Below are 23,119 nucleotides of genomic sequence, written 5' to 3' on the forward strand. Positions count from 1 at the left end.
TTCTAACTGAAGCGTTGAGTTTTTCAAACAGAAATTTTTCTATTGATTTCCGAAAAAAACTCGACTAATCTCGCATCATAGTCGGGCTTTATTTCGGATTCGTTTCATAAAAAATCTTGATAAGGTGTCCGTACCAAAACATATGAAGATAAGAACACACGCGCAGTATCGATCTGGTGACGAATGCGTATGTTTCAGCAAACAATCTCTTCTAACAAATGGTTTAACTGCATTTTTTGTCACTTTTTTCATTTCTGTTCTATATCCCCTTTCGACACCCCCAAAATTTTTTATCTTTCGATAAAGCAACCACTTTTTCACACTCTGAACACTTTACTTACTTCCATCGCTAGGGTGCAGTTATGTTTTGAAAATTTTTAACTCTCTTTTTCATCTCCAAATATTCCTCCCACATTTACTGTCAATTTCAAGAATGTTTGAATATTGTTTTGAAATTGAACAGATCGGGTATAAAAAAAATTATAACGAACACTGTACATTTATTTCGAAAATAAGTTTGTAGGATTGTGAATACGTAAACGGTTTGTACATATATGTATATCGATGTAAAAATAAATGCTAATACAATGCTTGGAAAACAGAAGAATGCAAAAACCTTACGATTGGTTTCTTCCTTAAAAAAACTATATTCTATAAAACTTGTTCAACTTCCATCGACAGATTATTATTTAAGACATGGCTATGAACGGACAGAAACAAAAAAAATGTATCACAACTTTTGGGAAAAACCACAATTCTGTGTATTTACGTTCAAGATCTTGTTTTCAAAAAACAAAAGCCTAATTTGACGAATACCTGCACATTTATTTCGTGCCTCATTTCATAGCGGTGATGCTCAGAAAATATAAAATTTGTTTTTTTCATCTTTCACGAATTAGTGAAATGACATCGCAAGTCATTGGCTTAACAAAATATGCAAACTTAATCTATGTGAACGTCAGCTTTTGACTATTTTCATGGGTTCTTTTACAATTCAGAAATATTTACAATGAACTTTGATGTTTTTCGACACCAATCGAGAACACCAAAACAGCTGTTCGTATAATCGTATTACAACGATCTTCGTTTCACGAACAATTCGATCAGGAGCGAAGATATTTTACCAAATAAACGGAGGCTGCTGCTTCACATGGTCCTCACCTCGCAAATCTCCTTCGGCTGGCTGCAGCTTTCGTCTGTAAAATGAAACGGTATAATCCGTAGAAGTCAATTTAGTATGAAAGCATTGGACGTATTTCTTTCGTAGGATAAACGTCTCTTCGAGGCAACAAATATTCATGGAACCTTCGTTGCAGTTTGGTACAAAGGGTAAATGAAAATAAAATAAAAAACCCGGGCACACAATACTCTTTTACTATTTATGTATGTACCGTGGACGATTTTGTGCCTCATAACTCTCAACAGGAATATCCGAAAATATCCGGGCGCAGCTTTTCCTCAACTGCGTTGGTGAGTATCAATTTTAACAATTCCGCACTTCGAAAGCGAAAAAAAATAGTACGGTGTGAGACAGAGAGAAAAATAGAGAAAGAAGACCATAAATATTCGATTGGTGGGCGACTCTCCAGTAAAGAATCGACTATAAATGCATCGGGAAATCCATGTAGAATTGACATGGAATGTTTTTCTTCATTCTATTCTATATACTGGAAATTTTTTCCACGAAAAAAAATACCACAAAATGATTTACACTGTATTTTTTATGTTTACTAGATTCTTGCGAGATCAAAGGCCAACTGCATAAATTCACTGGATTTCTATGATTTTTTTTTAATAAGTTTGTAGCCTACTGCAGGGATCAAATTCTAAGGCTACTGTTTCAGAAATGTTTGCCTGGCATTGTACACAATCACCTCCGATACACCGATGAAAAAAATTGGTTTTTTCGAGTGTTCACAATCGTCAACGATGTCAGAATCGAAATATTTTTTACAAAAGTGAAAAATGCTGTCATGCTGAACTTCGAAATTAGCTTACTTAAGGAAGTTCACTTGAATCTAATCGAAATCGAAAATTTCGACTTGAATAACGACACAGACATTAAAATGTAGATGTGCATACACATATAAATAGAAAATGGCTGTTGTCACATTTTTCTTGACGATTTTACTAGGAAAGTATTTTAATCGCTATCATGTCACACTATCATCGCTATCAATTCACACGAAACATGTTCGAAACATGTTTGACGTGATTCTGAGTCGAATGAGACGAAGTTGTAATGACAGAAAAAAAAAAATTTCGAAGGTAGTAGACTTCGAAAAAAATCGAAAATTTTCGAAAACTTCAAAAATCGAAAAATCGACCTCCAACGATGGGTTTGAAACATGTTTCACGCGATTCTGAGTCGAATGGGACAAAGTTGTAATGACCGAAAAAAAAAAATTTCGAAAGCAGTAGACTTCGAAAAAATTCGAAAGTTCGAAAGTTTTGAAAATTTTCGAAAACTTCAAAAATCGAAAAATCGACCTCCCACGATGGATCCGAAACGTGTTTCACGTGATTCTGAGTCGAATGAGACGAAGATGTAATGACCGAAAAAAAAAAATTTCGAAGGCAATAAACTATGAAAAATTGGCAAGATTCGAAAATTTTGAAAAATTTCAAAAATTGAATAAATGACCTCCAACGATGGGTTTGAAACGTATTTCACGTGATTCTGAGGCGGATGAGACGATGTTGTAATGACCGAAAAAAAAAAAAATTTCAAAGGCAGTAGACTTCGAAAAAAATCGAAAATTTTCGAAAATTTCAAAAATTGAAAAATCGACCTCTCACGATGGGTCCGAAACATGTTTCACGTGATTCTGAGTCGAATGAGACGAAGTTGTAATGTCCGAAAAAAAAAAATTTGGAAGGCAATAGACTATGAAAAATTGCCAAGGTTCGAAAATTTTTTAAATTTTCGAAAATTTCAAAAATCGAAAAAATGACCTCCAACGATGGGTTTGAAACATGTTTCACGCGATTCTGAGTCGAATGAGACAAAGTTGTAATAATAAAAAATTTCCGAAGGCAATAGACTATGAAAAATTGCCAAGGTAATCATAATATTAAAAATTTATCAATCTCAACAAATAAGTTACACATTATTTCAATAATTGCGAGAATAAATTTTAATCATTTCTTTGATCATGAAAAGAGCAAAAACGTTTAGTTGCTTTTTCGAATCACAAGTAACGAATGATCTTCCTTAATGCACGAGTAGACCTTCCGGATCGAGAATCCCTATTCGGTAATATCGCGAGAGATGATTCAAACGAAAATCTGCAATTTATGTTTTTTCATAAAAGAAAAACAAAGTGAAAAATGCAACATTTTCTTTCTCGCCAGTGATTTTCAGCAAGGTTTTGTTAAATTCGCCTGGAGTTCCCCGTGTCAACGAAAGCTCGAGGGTGCTTTTCAAACTTAAGTAGTCGAAGCGGATTCTCCGCCGGTTTCCCAGAACGAAATGCATACGTTAACCGTTCGTATCAATACTGCAAGCATGAAAACGATTCTAGCCTTTAAAATCGTTTCACTTGCTTCACCCGTCTGTAGTCCGTATAAATTTTATAGCCATTTCAAGTATCGAGGGATCGTCTCGTCCATAATAAATAGAATTTATCCACAATGAAAAAAATCGAAGACAATATTCATCCGGAGATTTTCTCTTTTTACCCAAGAAATTTATCATGTAAAACGTTTCCTAAAACTCACCTAATGAAATGAATCAAAAACTCAAACTCCACGAAAGCTCGTCGAGCACGAAGTCATGCACGAGAACCGTTGAATTACATCGTCATCACAGATTCCATTAAGTTTTCTGTATGCCCGTACGAACGAGTCCATAGACATAAGAAACCGTCGAGCCCGCGCTTTCATATATGAAGTACTTTAGTTAAGTTTCGCCGCCTTCAATCCACAAGCTCGAGGTTACTAAAGCTGCAACGGTGTGACCCAAACTTTACAGGAGTTCGATAGTGGCTCGAATGTTACACAGACAAAATGCTGCAAAGCCAAGAGAGTCACGTATCGGACCAAAGTCTGCTGGATCTCGCGATCGCCTTTACTGCCCTTTCGACCGTGTACCTTAAGGTTTGAGAGAGACTTTCTCAGACCACCGAAGACTGTGACCATATTGGGCTTGTAATATCGTGCCCGATTCCAGCCAGCTGTCACCGTACACATATGTTTATATGGGGCTACATGGTAAGTGCTGCGCACTACGTTCGCTTTTACATTGCACCCGTCCTCGAGGTACTCGCATACGAAGCATTGTTCAATAGATTGAGTCTATCGGCTAACCCCAACGGACCGTAACCATTTTCGAGTGTGGTCTACCTGTTAGAGTTACGGACCACTGGATAACCGCACGTATCGAGTAGTCCAACTATATTCACGAATTGTTAGCCTTTATTATTATTGTTCTACTTGTTCGGATCGTTATTCGTATTGATATTGTTATTTTTAATGGGCATAAGTGGTGCGGTTGCTGGAAGGGATAAAATGAGTATTATCGACGGTATACCACGTGGGAAAAAACATTTGTTGCTTCAACAAAACTGTGTTGGATGAATCGATGGTTGGATAAACTTTGGTTGATTTAATGATGTTTTAACCGCGTTGTCGGGAGTACTTATTCGGACTAGAGAAGCGATTGATCGGATGATTGAAATTTCGGTTGGAAAGGACGATTTGTTCGGCACGATTTGTTGATGGAACAGAAATTTATCTTGAATCAACAATTATTTTTTTCTATGTTAAAAATAAGTGTGAAAAATTGACGTGTAAAACGAAAGAAGAAATGAATTACCGGTGAAAATAGTTTCAAGACTTTCGCTCGTGACGAAGCTCCGGGACAGCGAATTGTCGTATCTGGTCAACGTCGCTTTTGCCTCCTCGCCCCAATTCCAAAACACCAGTCTTTGACTCCGACTTTCCAAGTCGAGTTGAAGGATCCTCAAATTTTTAGCGACTGTGGCGTCTATACTGTGCACGTGAGCTCCTTCGACGACAACTGGTATCGCGCCTTCTCGTCCATCGCACCTTGAAAAAGAAAAACTTTTTTCATTCCTCGTACTTTCTTTTTTTTCCTTCGGAAAGATCATTTTAAGGTTTTCCTTTCACGAACCCGAATATTCTACAAACAACTGATTTTAAATCACAGTAAAGTAAAAGTGCATGTGAATATTTAATAAAGAATTAAAACTTTAAAAAATCGTAAAATTTATACGGGCGCTTAAGGATATATTGCACAGGCGATACAATGTTGCCATGCTAAACCATGCTAAAAACATAAAAAAATTCAAAATGATCAGAATTTTATAAAATTTGGTGAACATATTCTTTAGTGCCAAATTTGACAATACAAATTTTTTAAGATTTTTCTTCTGTACAGTTATCGAGTAATTGATCACTAAAGTTCACGTGTATAAGCATAGCGTTTCCATATATATAGGTATACATTCCGGGCATAAGAAATCTGCTTTAATGCGTAATTACTTGATAACTAAACAGAAGAAAATTTTGAAAAAAATTGTGTTTTCGCACTTGATGTTGAAGAACATTATCACCAAATTTGATCAATTTCTAATTATTTCGACTTTTGTATCATTCACCCTTAACGAGATTCCATCATCGCCACATTTCTATATAATTAATATACTAAATAATTCTTAATTCCTCATGCAAATGTCTCACAGATAGAAAAAAATATATAAGAAATCCATAGCGACTATAAAAATGAAGGGTTACCGAACGCTTAACAGAGATATCAACGATAGAAGTTGGAAAAATAGCAGAAGCTTTTCCTACATAACCGCGACTTCTCAGAGGTTAGCGATCAGTCCAAATTTCGAGCGCCCCAATTTGCGCCACCAAAAGATACCCTCATGCGAAAGGAATACCTTAACAGAACGTAAAGTAAATTTGATTTCGTACCAGGACATAACAGTTTCTCTTAAATACTCGGCAGCGGGAAAGCTCAACGATTGTTGCGGCGAGACCAACAATAGGTTTGTCCGAGCAACTGTTTTCTCTTCTATTTTAAGTCCGGGCTTTGCGGTGGAATAGAGTAATAATAGAAGATTCAGCACAATACCGACTGCCATTCCGTAATCCAAACTCCATACGAGGCACGTTACGAGTGTTACAGCGAATGGGAGAACGTCGATTTCTGGAAAATAATTCATGAAAAGTTACAACCATTGACAATAGATCGTCAATATTGTCGTTCTTTTCCAGAGTATTTTTAATGCCGAGAAAACTCACTTTTCGTACGCCACAACACTCCGAAAATATGAAATTCGAGCATGTAGAACATGGCCACGATGATGACAGCGGCAAGCGACGTTTTCGGTATGAATTTGAACGTCGACGTCAGAAGTCCACAAGCAAGAAGTACGAGCCCACCTGTCACTATGCCCCCCATAGGAGTTTTAACGCCGGAAGCATAGTTCACGGCTGTTCTAGTGAAACTTCCGGTAGTGGGCATCGATCTTACGAAACTTCCGGCCAAATTGCAAAAGCCCAATGCCAGCATCTCCTGATTAGCATCCACCGACCTTCCTTTGGCTGCAATAATTACGTGCACTCGAAATACGTGGGATATCGAGGGGAAAGTTATATCTTAGGATTGGAAAAAGCGGAGGAGACTGTACCTTTAAAAAATCAAGTGAAAAATCAAAACAAAATCATAATGACACGATTGACGTTCAGCCAGACTTTAGAATGTGAGGCAGTCATGCGAGAACGATATAAGAACATGATCCGATAAGTTACGTTTCACTAACCCTGATCAAACTGAATACCAAATTCACTGGAAGACAAAATTGTTTCAAGGTTTGTCGGTTCGATTGCAAAAATAAGAAATCTTTCAAGCGAAAATAATAAAAGTGGAATTTTCATCGAATGGAAATATTTCATTTCGAAAATATTGATTTCACTCATCCCACTTTACTGCATCTTTAAAATCATTTTCATCCTCGAATATATGAAAAAAAAAGAATCGAATAGAGAAATACATAACGAAAGTGGAAATAGAAATCACTGTCGAGTTTTTGTCACCAAAAGTCAAAACCCCACATTCTTCTGCATCTTTTTAATTTCAACGAATCACAAGGGTCATGAGAATCTGTTACAACCAATCAAGCACCACGAATTACAGTAATATTTAAATTTCTGACTTACCAAAAGATTTCGCTATCGCTATGCTCTCGAGTATCGAAATCAGTGGTACTGTTGCCAAACTTGCCCCAAGTTCGTCGAACATGTCTTTGAAATTGTATGTAGCATTACCGATAACGGTAGAAAATGGTGGTGGTGTGAATGGTGGTAAGCCTCCAGTTATGTTTCCGATTATCGTGAAAGGCGCGTGTCCGTTAATTGAAAGTAGGTAAGCCAACAGTATTCCTGTAACGACGACGATTGCGTTCCGTCCGAGTGAAATTAGCCACATGCACTTTTGTAACAATGTGCCATTCCGATTTTGGGGCAAATGCTAAATTTCAGTGGAAACGAAAATGATTGAACGAAAATTTTCGAATGAAATCTTCACACTCGTTTCAAATGCAGTTTGAACAAAAATTGAGAAAATTGAGAAATGAAAGTTCTGTAAATTCGTCACAGTCCATCAACGCCAATAAAATAGTGAATAATTTACTTTCATTTTACGTACTTTGAAGATAACCAGAATAACCATGCAAAAGACACCGAGAACACTGTCCCAAAGAGCCACATTTTTGATATTGTGAAAAAGCTTTATAATGGCATCGATGAAAGTCTCGCTGCGACCTTTAATGCCCAACAGCGTGCCAATTTGCGACGACGCTATTATCAACGCGGCTGCATTTGTGAAGCCACAAATAACTGGCATACTAATAAAATCGACTAAAAAACCAAGCCGAACTATTCCCATCGCTGTGATCACACAGCCGCTCAGAAAGGACATGAGCACCTGAAAAATTCAATAGCAACGTTAATTTTTTTTACAAATTCCATCGACGAAAGCTCCAGCACAATTAAGGAGGGTGGATCACGAAATCAAAATAATCAGAATATTATAAAATTTGGTGATAACATTCTTTAGTATCAAGTATACAAATACCATTTTTTCAAATTTTTTTACCACACGGTTATCGCATAATTGGACGTTAAATCGAAGTTCTTATGCACGAGATGTATAACTGTATATATGTAAACTGTATGCTTATACGCGTGAACTTTAGTGTTCAATTACTCGAGAGCTATGTGGTAGAAAAATCTAAAAAAAATTATATTGTCTTACATGTTTTAAAGAATGCATTTATCAAATTTTATGAAATTCTTATCATTATGAAATTCTTAATATTTTTAGCATGGCATGGCAACATTGTATCGTTGCGATCCACTCTCCTTAAGATGATCGATCAATCGGTAATCACAACCGTGAGGGCAAATTTTGAAAAGGAAATTTTTCCACATCGTTCGTCTGATCGAAAAAATAAAAATGTCATCGGATTTTTGCAATCGTGCTGCGTACGATGACATTTTTATTATTTTAATCGGAGGAACGATGTCAAAGAGTTTCAATTTCAAAAATTCGAGGTGTGATTACCGACTGATCCATCATCTTAATTAGACATGCAATGATCCAATCACACATTTCATTATTCGTGAAAATATCTTATTGGACATACTTTTTCGATGATTTTAGTTCAGTCACAACATTTTTTTGCATTTAGTTCTGTAAATGAAATCGTCAAATGTTTTACCGCGAAATCCTCGTTATTCTTCGTGACGTAGGGCTGTACCAGTAATGCCATTATCGCTGTCGGTCCTACCGTTACGTCCTTACAACTACCGAATATCAAGTAGACGAAGCAGCCCATGAATCCACTGTACAGCCCATACTGAGAAAGTTTTCAAATGCTTCAATTAAGGAAGTTCAAGCGATATATATTTTATAATTCCAAGTTAATTAATTGAATATTTGCGTGAATTATAATATTTCCACAGTTTCAAATCGTGTTTTTAACCACCGATGTGAGGCTTTCCGATTTACAAGCTGACATTTTCGCAAGTTTTCAAAAATTTTGACACAACATTTGGATTTGTATTTCTATACCTGTGGAGGCAATCCTGCGACAACGGCATAAGCGATGCCCTGAGGAATCGCGGTTAGACCGACGGTGAGTCCGGCGAGAGCATCTTGAAGGCATTGGCTCCATGTGTAGAGCGGCAACCATGCGATGATTGGTATTCTACGACGAAAAAAATCTTTCTTCTTTTCTCGTGGTACGACGATCATGTCTCTCCCTGCGTTTAAGGTGTTTATTGGAATGAGAACAAGCATAAATAACCCTCGCATGAGCTAAGAAAACTCCATTTCGTAATGAATTTAAGGCGCTTTTGTCACATTGTGAGTAACACGCAAACACTTGATGAAAAACCATATAAATTTTCCATGAAAATTTACATTTTTTTGGATGTCTATTGAAAATAAAGAAAGAAGGGGAATTTCGCTTATAAAGGTGTGATACGAAGAGTTCACTGACACGGAAGATTCTATAGACAAAGACTCATTGAATACCCGGTTATCGATTGGTGTTTCAGCGAATGAAGTATATTTAATTTCTGCACAAACCACATTCAATCAACCCACTGTATTTGAACATTCGCATATGTGAATGCGAATAAAAATTTTCCAATTGAAACGAAAAATAAAAACATTGCAAATATTCACTTGCCCACCTGATGATCCGGGTCGTGTGGACCCAGATCGCTACGCACTGAGAAAAAAAGTCATTGCAACAACGAAATCTGTTACGTGTTTAAATTTAAAAAATTTACCAAATTCAACATAAAGTGCAAAAGCACCATTATTTTTTTCCAAATTTTCTTCTACATAGTTATCGAGTAATTAAGCATTGAAAGCAAAGTTCTTATACCCGGAATGATACTTATAAAATATATATTGAAACGCTAAGCTTATACACGTGATCTTTCGTGCTTAATTACTCGATAACTGTACAGAAGAATAATCTAAAAAAAAACGTATCGTTGAGTTTGGTATTAAGGAATGTGATGACCAAATTTTATAAAATTCTGAACTTTTTGAAATCTTTTGTTCTTAACGTGGCTTAGCGTGACAACATTTAACGACTGTACCGAAACTCCTTAAATGGAGAAAACTCTTCCAATAACATCGATTGCTATTGAATCAAGAATTTTTGTTCTCAGTGTACGAATTCTCAAAATCAAAACGATAGAACTTACGTCTAGTGACAGGTGCGTAGTTAACGTTTTTCATCTTCGTAAAATGATATTAAAAGTTCGAGAGCGTGCCGTAAAAAGTGACCTTTTAGCTCCGTATAGAATGAGAAAACTAAGTATGTGCTATGAAAATAACGAGAATGTGATATCGAATTGACGAGGGCACGTAATGTCTCATAATGCAGTTGCTGCATCGAACATGCAGTTATTCTTCACAATTCGTGTCATCAAGTTATGTTTTTTATTATTATCACTTTTTTTACGTAACCACAGGAACTTATGAGTTTGTATCGTAACTTTTTCAATTACAAAGTAAATCGATTATAGCATAAACAGAGTTTGTTATCCAAGGAAAATGGACGCGCAGGGATAATTATTGTCTCCAAGTCCCATAAATGGCCCATGGAGCTGCAAATGTCACAGTTTCACAGCCAATTTTCGAGCCTCACAATTAACGGCACGAGAAACTGTTCGAGCACAATTAAACCATGTGATGCCTTGTTTCTAAAAAATGCTTTGTCATCATACTCGAAATTAAGCAAAACAGGATATCAAAGAGAAGGAAGATAGGCGCAGAGTGGGGCACTTTGATACGAACCAGTATTATCGAATATTTCGATTATTTTCTCTACGAATCAGAAGCTCGTCTCTTCACTTATCATTCATGGAGTATCCATCGTTTTCGGCTTAATGTAAAGTCCACTCGCAGTGCTCGATACCGCAAAACCGGTAAACTTTACACAAATCAGGCCGATTGAGCATCGGGCCAGAGAAAATATTTGCTTTTATCTGTTGACCCTCTGGATCATTAAAAATGAATCACTGTACACTTGATTTTCTATCATAATTAACGCATAGTCCTATATTTTTGGCAATAACGAATCGTGGATAGTGTTTACGTGTTTACAGTGAAAGGACAACTATCGTTGCTAGGTAGAGCCGAAGTGAATAAACCGACCGGGTGCTCGCGGATAAAGAAACGGGGAAGGTATTTCAAGTGGATGATTAACCGGCTATGATAAGCCCTATAAATCCCTCATTCCGATAACACACTCGCGCACGTATCCACGCGCTCGTGCTTTTCGCGGTTACTCGAAAAGAAAAATAACTATCTCCGAAATTTAGTGCCTCGCGTGAACGGCCTGTGAATTATTTCCACGTTTCATCACAACGTCGAAAAGTACGCGTTGGATGTGAAAGCGAAAATAAATAAACAGTTGTAATTTACAACTTTTCTCACCGTTTATCGAAGACGTAGGAAAAACACAACACTTTTTTGTTCAATATCAATATCGAATCACACGCTGTCCGTTTTAGTAAGGATCTCAAAATAGATAAAAATTCATTTACCAATGACAAATATTGTCTGTGTGAAATAAATGTTTTTCTCAAACGATCAAATTTTCGGAGACCGCACGACGATAAACGATAAGCTTGCGATTTTCAAATTCAAGGAAAAAAGTTAGGCTCCAGTCCCAGACGATTCAGGATGCAATTAGCGCGACAAAAGAATACTCTCTGAAGTATAAATTGTTTTATCTGTGAAAAATAAATCGGGAAGTGTAACGACGACTGTTCGTCACGAGACGAAATGAGTTTATTGAAGTCAATCGAGATAAATATCTCAACAAATAATACCATTTGTTCTCGTTCTCAACGAAAAATGCATTTAGCTATTCTCGTGAGCAGACGTCACATGAGTTGTCACGAGGAGGCATGTGTTCGATCGGTTAACGATTTACTTTATCTCTTCGTGTACAATATACGCTTATATTTACATATCGAATAAAAAACCCAAAAAAACGAGTTATAACTTGAAAATGTATCACGTTTTATCGCATCATGTGATAATCCATCTGAGCTAACAAAAAAACGATCAGATAATTTGTATAATCAACGAGCCTTGATGTCGACGATTTTATATGTTTTTATATGAATTGAGTATAACTCTGGCAATCGCTGGTCAATAAAGGGACTTAAAGGTACAAAATAAAATTCCCAATAGTTATACAACACAAACATTATCGTTCCCTCGCTTAAGAGCAGCGGAAATTAGTGAATATTATAATGCACTTTGATGTGTCGAATGAAAACGCAAATGGAATGAATTGAACGAAAAGCACGCGCAAAACTTTATTTCGGAATAAAACGAGCTTCTGGACAAACAGCGTGTTTGAATTTTTATCGTTTTCTTGGATAGATCAATCAGCACGGTCGTTGACTTTCACTTACGAGACTCTTGACTGCATACCAATGAATCTTATCTCGTCGACGCTTTGAAAATGGAAGAATTGTTAAGCAGTGTGCGGTCAAAATAGTCGCAGGATCGTAGTTTTTATTTTTTCATTGAATTTTTTTTATAATCGTTCAGGAGAAAAGTATTTCCATGGGTTTCATACTGGAAATGACGATTTCCACTTCTTCGGTATACCCTAATATCGAAATACTGCAATGACGAAGATGTTTTGGCGATGAGGAAAAACGTCCGAATTTCATGCGTCTGAGTAATCGCCTTGAATAATAACACTTGAACACATAAATGCATGCAAAATGCAAATTGTTTCTCTTGGACTGTGCTTACACGGAGGGAATTAAACGGCAATATTTAGCGTGATATTCGCTGTAAAATTTACCGGATACATTTTACTATGGGGACAAGTTGACGAAAAATATTTATTCCAGTAACGCACTGTTAAATTTTCAATATTTTGCCGAATTTTCAGCTTTGTCATAGTAAATATTGCAAATAGTGAAATTTACGGTACGTATACTAAAATTTACAAACCGTTTAGTGAACTTTACCGTGCATTACGGTAAAATGTCTTTGTCCCAATGTAGCTATCGATCACCCGCTTCCAAATTCCGTAGCACACTAAATCAGTGATTTGCACACTTCTATAAAGGGCTGAGCATATAAAAAGAATGGGGAAATAGGCCGATATAGCGACCACATACCCCTGTCATGTTCCTATTATTGCCGCATCCTGCCATAAACATTCGTACGGAAATTTTTACGGTGCAGCGCAGTAAAATTCACCTTGACGCTCATGTAATATTGCGACATAAATATTGAAATAATCTTCAAAAGTATACGGCACCTTTAACCGGACATCTCCTTTAGACATACTTTTAAACATATTCCGGTAAAAGTTCCTACTTTGAAGAATGAATGTTATTTAATGTATATAGGAAAATTCAATTTTTTCCCCATCATAATATCATGAATTGCAGCTCGTCACCGCTCTGTCGTTATTGGACGGTAATTTTTCAAATTCGTGTATTTCGTGACTTTTTTCAAAATAGAAAATATTTAGTTCGTCATTCGATATAAAAAGGATGAACAATTGTGACCGAACTAACAATGCAAATTTCTACAATCGATACCGATGAGAGTCGAGTTTAATTTTATTAACGTTTTTTTTTGCTAATTCGAGCAAAAAAGTGCGGATTCAAATCGTGGAAGATTCAATTATGGAGAATCAATTTTCCAAAGTATTGTTTCTATTTGCCAGTTTGTCATTTACTTCGTCAGATATTTTCATCTTTGAAATTGCATTGCACAGGGTCGTATTTGTGACCAACCAAATTGAGGAGACAAACGCAGGTGGTAACAGCGAGCCTGCAGATTGTGGATATAAATTAAAATATTGCTTTATCGTAAACGCCTGAGTATGAATCATCAGACCTTTCAAAAATGTCTGAGAGGTCTCGCTAAATTGCTATAGAATCTAAAAACTGAATACGTTCGAAAATAAAAAAATTGAGCATTCACAGCTTTCGTGCTCTTTCGATTCTATAAAAATTAAAAAAAAAAATTCACCTGATTTTGAAATTGACGTTTGACAATTTGTAAAAAAAAAAAAAAAAAAAAAATTTGCTCCGCAGTCGGTAGGACTCGAACCTACGCTCCCAGAGGGAATCTGATTTCTAGTCAGACGCCTTAACCACTCGGCCACGACTGCCTTGAAATGTAATACGCTGTATAACACATAAAGGCGTGCAATTCAGTAAAGAAACATTACACGATCGAAATTAATAACTCGAATGAACACGTGACGCATTAAACTGTCATAGTTTCTCGACATATAAGATAATTTTGAAAAAATACTGATAACATTGTTGAAACTTACTTTCGAAAAAATGAGTACGTTCGTTGACTTCGGCATGTCGATTTGACATTATTAAAATTTATTCACCTCATAAAATAACGTCTCCATCTAAACACAGAACTAGAACTGCGCGGCATTGAGCTATTGAATGTAACTATGCAATGTTTTTTTTCCCGATTTTCCATTGAATCTTTGATGGAAGAACGCCACGCAATTTAATGATAAGGAAGAAACTTATTTTATCGAACGAAGTTATTTTATCGTGAGCGATTCGACCGTCGGTCATGTAGCGAGCCGAGCCGATATTCTTGTAGTTAGATGTCCGTCCATGCTTCTGAGCGCTGTGAATGTTTTTCTGTAGTTTGTTTATAGTTAGTATTAAAAAAACAACAATCGTAACGTATCGATTTTTTAGAAATACTGGTAAACTATTAGCACAAAAAAAAGAATAATTGCGAAAGATTGAATTTACGGTGGTGGTGCGCTAAAGAGATTTCCAAAGCGGATAAGAATAGCACACGTCGTGTATAGTTAACCTACTTGGCGTTGAGAGCCAACGTTCAATCTTCATTAAACGCTGAATAATACCGATTGAACGCGATATATCAGAGTAAAAGGACGAGGTGCTTCATGATCTCTTACGTCCTTGAGTGCTGTCAGACAAAATATATGTATGGAAATAATGCTTTCCCTTCATCCTTTATCTCGAATGTCCTATGAATATTTTACGACGCGGAATCTCTTCGTTCTAATAATAGAGGCTCGTGAACACTTTTTTTATCCGCGACAGCAACATATTTTTCTTTCAATAAGTAAAAGAAGACTGAACTTATCTCGGCTGCTATAATTTATAATCGATTAGAAATTAGAACTCCAAATACGTTTTTTCCTCCAGTTGTTTCTCATCATATGGGGAAAACGTTGGCAAGTATAAACAGTGCGTTTGTAATTTATTGTAGCCCCGTGCTGTCCACGTATATCATCTTTCTCGTATGACCAAATGCAAAACATTTGCAGCTACTTATCATTTTTGGAAAATATGAGAAAATGAGGAAAAAACGAAGAAAATTATACGATACGAGGAAACGGTGATCTCGAGGATAGACAATTTCTAAAGATTTTCTTTCCTAGGTGTTTTTTTCCGACGAACTTTAACCTTCAAAGTTTTTGCGCGCCTGGAATGCTAGAAACCGAAATAGTTGAAAAAGCATGATGAACTAACGCGAGGAAACTTGGAAGTCTATTTTTATCTCAACGTTTTGTTTTTTTTTTCTCGCGACGATAAAAAATGCAGTCGACGAGGATGGGATTCGAACCCACGCGTGCAGAGCACATTGGATTAGCAGTCCAACGCCTTAACCACTCGGCCACCTCGTCCTACGGTGGCTCCTCTTCACGGTGCGCTTCTTCATTCTGAGCGGGGCTCTGTACTCTTCATTATACGTTTTCACGAACATTGTATTTCGACTTTGGCAATCAATTCATAACAAATCCAATTTGTATCTTCATGCTCTTGAATCTTAATTTATTTTTTCATTAACTCAATGAAATATTTTCGAAATTATCTGATTGCTAACAGTTTTTCCATCAACTTCTATCTTACAAATGAGTCCATTTGACGTTCCAATTTTTCAAGTTGGATTTCTGCATCTTTCTCATTCCATTGAACTCATCTGTGCCAAATTTTGGATTTGACTATCTTTCAGCCTTGCGGACACGCTTCCGAGTCAATACACGCCCCCGACTCCTCCCCTAAAGTTGCCATTTCTCACGTTGTAAGTTCTGAAAGAAATATCGATGAAATGCTGTTAAAAAAATGCCCAACAAAAACTTTTTAAAGGTCAAAAAAATTACTTCCTCTAATATATTTATTCTGTTTCTTTACTAAAATATTATCGTATCAATTCAATCAAGCCAAGTACGGATGATGTTTGTTTTTATTTTTTTCTTTCACAATTTAGAATGAAAATTCAAGCTTTTGAATGAAAACTTGGCGTGCATGGTTTTTCAAAATAACCTAAGTAAACCATGCACGCTAGTTTATCAAATTTTACTATTTTACGTTCTTCTTGCTCCTTCTATTAAAAATGAGTTCGGTAAGCTCTCCATCGCCCTGTATCAGCAGCAAATTGAAAGAAACTTGAATTCAGCTACATACATAGGTACGTGTGTATACATGCATAATATTGTGTCTATGATTTTTGAAATCTAAGGACTAAACAGTACGCCGGTTAAAATATTTTTATTACTTTTATATGGTGTAACGGTACGCTTTTAGACGTCACCCGCTACGCGTAAGTTCGAGCTACTAAATTTTTAGGAGCAGGCATGAAAATGAGCGAGAGATTAAGAGTTTGTGTATGAAAATATAATAATCGTGTTTATTCACAGTAATTTTATTAAACAAATGAGAATGTGATGCAAATCGTTGGTGTTTCGTGGTATAAATGAAAATATTTCCCTAATTTCAATAAACTTGTCCAAATGTATGATTTCTTCCTCTAATGTCAAGAAACTTGCCCAATTCCGAGTTTCGCTCTATTATTTCAAGAATTGTGTCCAGTTTTAATTATTTCTGCTCTCTTTTGCTAATTCTCGTAAATTCTTATCTGTGAGCTCAGAAATTAATTCCTAATTTTCTCGATTTTCAAATTTAATCAATCCAAATAATCCCTTGACTCTATACAAATTTAAACCGGAATTTATGGTTGGACTCGATATAAATCGACTGAGATTGATTAAATCAAAATAATTTTTTTTTGTCAAATAATTTTCTGAATAATCGAAATATTTTGATAGAATTGAAACAGGTCTCGCTTCAAACAAGATAGTGAGCCTCTGTGCTTTTAAAATGAACTATTTGTGCTCACAACAAGAAAATCAAAATAGGTCAAAGATAAGGGCCCTATGCCAAGAATCTCCCTCTCAATAAGGAATGGAAAGGTTATCACCCTCGAATCTTTGAACTGCACGGAATCGCACAGTCCCCCTCCCTCTCGGTGTGATCGGAAAGGAATTTCACCCTCGAATCTTTGGCCTGAACGGAATCGCTCAGTCCCCTCCCTCTCGGCGTGAAATTTGGAATATTACGGGTTGGTTGGTTCGTTGGAGCTTGTTTTCCAGAGTCACTACCTCTGTACTTGAAGCGAAAGCTGATTCGAGAATGAGCTGCCGCGTGGCTGCTCCGCACGGTCTTTTATACTCGTTCAGACAAAGAAATAATAATGATAATTCAGTCCAAAAATAACTCAAACTTTGATTCGTTGAGAAAAATAATCTCCAACCAGAATTTTGCTCGCTAAATTCACTGATTGGCCAACTGATTTCTATTCGTACGTGGGTGGACAAGCTTGAGGCTGATTTCCCTCGCTTTTGAGGGAATAATGATCTCTAAATAAAAATAAGTGTTTTTAACATCTAAAAATCATATTTTACTTTTTTAAGCTTAACTAAATCAAATTTTCTTGTTGCAATTGTTAAATTAATAAATTACGATTAATTTGGATCTTTTTCCTGGAACCAAACGCTTCTTCATGACTGGCTATTTCCGTTGGATCCAGCACGCAATAGGATTTTTCTGGACAAGTTTTATCTAGACTTTCTTAATTGTCTTTTAAACTGAGTTTTTTATTTATTTTGTTTGGTTGAATCTTGCCTCGTGTAAAATGAAATTAATTGTGTCATTGGAACATAAAATGAATGTAAATGTCAAGGAAAAGAGTTTTTCTTTATAAAGCAATAGCCTTCACGCCAAGCCACAGAGAGTCGCATCGAGCGGCTAAGTGCGAGCTCGCTCGGCGCGAGGTTCAAATGTCATATTTGGTTCGAATAAAAGGGAGTGCCGTTTCAATGGATATTCAAACTTCTACTTATATTTTGAGGAACCTTTTTTTATCAAATTTATCAGACTATTACATCTGTGAAAATTAATTCGGTTACTTTCCTTTTTACTATTTTGACATTTACTTTTATTTTCCTGAATTCAGTGTTCTTTTTAATGAAATAGAAAGCTCAATAAAGTCGCTGCTGGCACAGGCCTACGAGGAGTTTATTCACCGAAAATATTTTCAACACTAATTAATTTAAAAAACCATCAATACATTTTTAATGTCGATTTTAATATTTTACACGCTTTTTTTTATCGTTATTCTTGGCGATATGTGAGTAATCATCGAACCGTTGGTTACGTAGGAAAACGGAAGAGAAGAAAACAATTACTATTCGCATCGTATCACTGGACGTGTTCAAGAATGAGGAATAAGAGGCCACGCGCGTACATCCGTGTCTGACGATCGTTCGTCGTGCAGCTTCTGCAATTCCGGGATTTCAGTCCGCTCAGCGACCTCGGCACCACGGCTTACACAACTTTTCGTTATTTATTGTTTCTCCAATCACACTTCGTTCTCGAGAAGGTTGGGGCGATCGGAAACTCGGCGGGAGGCGAGGGGGCGGGGCGCAAAACTGAACGAAAAGAGTGCTAGTGAGACGACCCGGTGTCATTTGAGCGTCCCTTCGAAAAACAATGAATTTACTTTCACCTGTTTTGTCACAATGTCTGAGGAGAAAAAACTTCGCAGAGTCGACCGAACAACTCTGATGCGTATGATCGCAAATGCTATTCCCGTCACCTATTCACCAATATTATCGTTTCCTTCTGATCTTGAAGGCACGACACTGTTTTAAAAGGAATTTCACGATTTTCTTTGAAATTTTAAGGTAGTTCATGCACGAAACGATTTTATTAAGAAAATCTTAAAATCAATGCAGAGTTTAAATGGGTAGTCGACTGACACGCATATCAAATTCGTCTTATTGACGAACCCCTTAAACAAAATTGGTAATGAGCACTCGTAAAACCTCACATTTGCTTATTTCGGCATTTTGTTTCTTCTTAGCTTGGCCCATCCCTGTCACAGCCTTCTGTCTATTTATTAATACTTTTTTCTTGATCCATTTCCCTTTGTGTTTACCCTTCGCGCTCTCTAATGCAATTTTTTACATAAAAAACTATAGTATTTTCGCCAGGGACGAATGGAATTTCGGGTTCGGTCAGTGATGGATCCCCGATTAATGAATGCCTTATAAATAAATATCTTCATACTAAAAATAAGTTGAAAAAATTTATTTACAATTTCGAATTAATAACTCTGACATTAATTAAAAGTGATGTTATCTTTCGTTAGACAGTAAAAATCGATGCAATTTAGACACCCAGAAAATACAATCCTTCAGGCATAATCTACCTTAAACGACGAAAAACGTGGCGAAATTCTACGTCTCTGAGCATTCTGTAGCACAGAATGCGGAGCGTCGCCGTAAGCATTCGAAATTCGTTTCATCCCAGTGGACACGAATAATCATACGGTGGGAAAGAGAAAGAGGGAGACACACAAAGACGACAACGCTGAAACCGAATCCACAATAAAGTTACTTTGGGTTCAACATAATCCCCCACTACGTTTTTTTATATTTTTACTAACTGGTCTACCGCACTAAATATATACCATCGAAACATAGATATAGATTTAACTTATCTATAGATAAATACTCGTGTATATGGATCACGAGCATGTATATATATATAACATTATGTAACGCGATCGTCGTGACCTCTTTGTTTATTACAACGGAACGATTTTGTTTGTTTAATTAATTTAATTGGATTATCCCATAAATAGTTTTTTTTTCTCAATTCGGCAATATATCAAATTCAGGAAACATTGATAAAAAAACTTTTATACGCTGACGAACTTGCAAAAATTTCGTTGTTCCGTTCAACGTGCATTCTTTGTTACTCTCTCACGTAAGTATGCATTGGATTTTTTTAGCTTTCCAATGATTTTCAAGTTACCATACTATCTTAAATTATTCGATCCTTCTCGTGAGGAAACAGTCTGGCTCGAACACGTACGGAAGTTAATCGTGTGTGACGAGGTTCTTGAGGCATAGAGTTACGTTTTCGAGGCATGCTCGAAAGGAATTTCATTAAACTCGAACGACGCGAATTTTGTTGCGCAAACTCATGAGATTCCCTTTGACTTATAAACTCAACAGGCGCCGTGGCTTAGTTGGTTAAAGCGCCTGTCTAGTAAACAGGAGATCGGGGGTTCGAATCCCCCCGGGGCCTTCCCAGTGGAATTGAATTTTTTTCAAAACTCGTTCCATTTTTTCCTGCCTCGGTTTCGATTTTATAATCGAACTCTTTATTCACTGACTGTATAATAAAAAATATTGATTGCCGTTTTAGTGTAAAAATGCCGTACATCGGACAGCTGGCAACGGCATCTATGAGGTTTCCATCGCACTGAACACATACGCCTTAACACTGGATTCGATTCATTCAGTTTCGGGGAAAATTCTTCACAATTGTTGCAATGCGAACGCGTATCTTAAAGCTTCGAGCTCCAACACAATAATGCTTCTCGAGGAGATTCCATTCTGGATGCAAATGACCGAAAACAGATTAGCATCGTCTATATGACCGAATTGAAAAGCATGACGAACCTTCTGAAAATCTATGAAAGCAGAAAAAATTGATAGGTAGACTTCGAAAAAATGTTCTCTTGTTCAAAATCTCTCGATTTTTTCAAGTTCGCACACTGGAAAAAATAATAAAGAGGATTAAAATTGCAGATTTCTATGAAAAGCTGCAGTGGATTTTAAGGCCTCCCTCAGCAGAAAATTCAGACTATTTTATTGGGTTCCATGGACGCTCCAAGGATCGTGATGAAATAAAACTTTTACGTCAGTTTCAACAACTCATTTCTATTTAAATATGAAATACCGACTCGCCTGATTCAGCGTCGTTTAGTTGCTCGGATTTAAACATTCCATCAATTCTGCTGAATCCACAAAAAATACGTTTTTTCTCATCACTAAAAAAATCCTAACGATTTTTCAGGCCATTTTCGTGATGAAAATGTCTAGTGCGGAACGTTTACGAGATCATCCATCAAATGGTATAATACTTTGGGGCCTTATCAGCGCACGAGTGCAGTGTAACCAGACGTCAGCTGTTCGAGGATTACGTAGTCGTTCAGGAATTACGAGCAAAATGCACGAAGTGTATTAAGTCGGAGCTATCGCGATACTCTGCAGATTGTCCATGTACCTGCGATTTACGATCCGCGCACCAAGTTGAACGAATAACAGCAAGAATTTTTATTTCGTTTTTCCATTTACGTCGAAATAAGTGTTTACACGAAAGTATTGCCAGACAAATTTCAGCGAAGCGCAAGGCTCGTCACGCGATTATAATACCACAGAATTTTATTGACGATTTCCAGTCATGCGTTTTGTATATTCGACTTTCGACGATCGCTGTTTTTTTTCCTTTTAACTCGTCAGTCATTTTCACACGCAGAATAGCCACGATACGAGCGAGTTAATAATGATTGACAGTTACAAGAGCGGGAAGTAAAAGACGGAAACGCCTCGAATACTTTTTCTGCATTTTTTCAAATGTTGGAAAAAAGGAATTACAAATAATACGAGAAATTACAGAAAAATAGTATCAGGAGCAAACGAAGAATAATAAAAATCACAAAACAAATTTAAATCAAAAAAGTCAGTCAATTCCCAACGAGAAATAGAGAAACTAAAAAAAAATTCTACTCGCATCAACAAAATGCCTTCAAAAGATTCGAATCTCCGCATAATCCGAGTGAGAAATAACGAACGGAATGCCGAAAAAATAAAAACAAACAAACGCAGAAAAAAATTCGACGGAAATTGAGCAAACGAAGAAAACAACATTTTCTCAGGCAGAATACATTGCGACACTTTCCAATGAATGATTAATCGATCGTCGCCATAAGAGTGTTTTTACTATGTGCTTTGGAAAGCGATACTGTAGAGGTATCTATAAAATAAAACGTCTCTCAACGCATATAATGTTGAGCAAGCCTTTTGTGCCAGGATCAATACAAAAATTCGTCGTGATAACTTGCAGCGATTTGGTAATAGTAAAGCACCTGTGACTTAAGGAAAAATGGAGTGAAAGGAAAACTTTCGATCGGGGTTCTCACACTCACGCACAACATCTCAGCACTTCGTGGTTCGTCACACTTCGAGCGTCGATGCTCGACACCCTCGACGGACAGTCGGATCTCTTCGGGTCGGAAAAATCGAAAAAATTGATTAATCAATAACTCTGATAATGAGAAGATACCGGGAACTCGAAAAAACGGAGGCTTCTAATTACAACGAAATGATGATGAATTTATGGAACATACCAGAATAACAGTGAATGAGAACAAATAAACGGCGAGAATATTTTCCCTGACAAGGCAAGTGTTCAGGTGACGACGATGCGCGTGAAGAGTAAACACGAACAGAAAATTCGTAATATTTCACGACTCGTATGCACGTTGGCAAACAGTAGCGAAATGCGGGATGAGGCTCAACGCTGATTGTAAACAAATCACCAAGCGGCAAGGGTACCTTCGTCGCTGTGGAAGGGTTCGTGATACATAGTTTTACAGCGAAGCGTTAGTTCACACATTGGTGCGTTGCCAACGTTTATTGGAGGCCGCTGAAAGTGGTATTAACCTGGGATCACAGGAAAAATCGTACAGACAATTCGTAATAATTAAGAAAGCGAAATTACGGAAAATACCAAGATTGCTGAGTCACTAAAAAAATCATCTTACCGTACCCCCGCAACCTGGCTCGAAAAAGTTACATTTAGTGGTTTACATGAAAGTGTAAACTCTCACAAAAAATGAGCTGCCCGCTCGCATATTCGAGGGGTGGAA

At 36.8% G+C, this 23,119-nt stretch overlaps 1 protein-coding gene, 1 long non-coding RNA gene and 3 other non-coding genes across 8 annotated transcripts; 1 reads left to right on the forward strand and 4 right to left on the reverse strand.

The window, feature by feature from the left end:
- Positions 1–480: 480 nt before the first annotated feature.
- On the reverse strand, positions 481–14,510 carry LOC122415308 (sodium-independent sulfate anion transporter-like). 4 transcript variants are annotated; one of them, XM_043427325.1, is made up of 9 exons: positions 14,385–14,510; positions 9,107–9,297; positions 8,754–8,891; positions 7,679–7,957; positions 7,192–7,501; positions 6,274–6,576; positions 5,944–6,178; positions 4,817–5,049; positions 481–1,196 (listed from the first exon to the last, which is right to left on the reverse strand). In XM_043427325.1, exons 1-9 carry the CDS (start codon positions 14,431–14,433, stop codon positions 1,147–1,149), a joined length of 1,788 nt encoding a protein of 595 aa, XP_043283260.1. In that variant the 5' UTR covers positions 14,434–14,510; the 3' UTR covers positions 481–1,146. The 4 variants fall into 4 exon arrangements, with proteins under 4 accessions (XP_043283260.1, XP_043283284.1, XP_043283275.1 ...); XM_043427349.1 differs by lacking the exon at positions 14,385–14,510 and adding an exon at positions 11,495–11,625; XM_043427340.1 differs by lacking the exon at positions 14,385–14,510 and adding an exon at positions 10,853–11,232.
- On the reverse strand, positions 14,135–14,216 carry TRNAS-AGA (transfer RNA serine (anticodon AGA)). Its single transcript has one exon. It is a non-coding gene; the product is annotated as a tRNA-Ser (tRNA).
- A 1,148-nt stretch (positions 14,511–15,658) lies between the features above and the next one.
- Positions 15,659–15,740, reverse strand: TRNAS-GCU (transfer RNA serine (anticodon GCU)). Its single transcript has one exon. It is a non-coding gene; the product is annotated as a tRNA-Ser (tRNA).
- A 119-nt stretch (positions 15,741–15,859) lies between these two features.
- On the reverse strand, positions 15,860–20,055 carry LOC122411191 (uncharacterized). The gene is made up of 2 exons (XR_006261107.1): positions 19,607–20,055; positions 15,860–16,145 (listed from the first exon to the last, which is right to left on the reverse strand). It is a non-coding gene; the product is annotated as an uncharacterized lncRNA (long non-coding RNA).
- Positions 20,056–20,416: 361 nt separating this feature from the next.
- Positions 20,417–20,490, forward strand: TRNAT-AGU (transfer RNA threonine (anticodon AGU)). The gene has a single exon. It is a non-coding gene; the product is annotated as a tRNA-Thr (tRNA).
- Positions 20,491–23,119: the final 2,629 nt, after the last annotated feature.

This window comes from Venturia canescens, chromosome 1 (assembly GCF_019457755.1).
Source record: "Venturia canescens isolate UGA chromosome 1, ASM1945775v1, whole genome shotgun sequence".
Classification (NCBI taxonomy): domain Eukaryota; kingdom Metazoa; phylum Arthropoda; class Insecta; order Hymenoptera; family Ichneumonidae; genus Venturia; species Venturia canescens.

Bases quoted from the DNA above. Each gene is read 5' to 3' on its own strand.
- LOC122415308 (XM_043427325.1), bottom strand. From the start codon at position 14,433: ATGTCAAATCGACATGCCGAAGTCAACGAACGTACTCATTTTTTCGAA. The intron at 6,179-6,273 runs GTGAGTTTTCTC...ATTATTTTCCAG, and splicing joins AGTGTTGTGGCGTACGAAAA to AAATCGACGTTCTCCCATTC. The intron at 1,197-4,816 runs GTAATTCATTTC...TTCATTTTACAG, and splicing joins TCTTGAAACTATTTTCACCG to ACGAAAGCTGCAGCCAGCCG.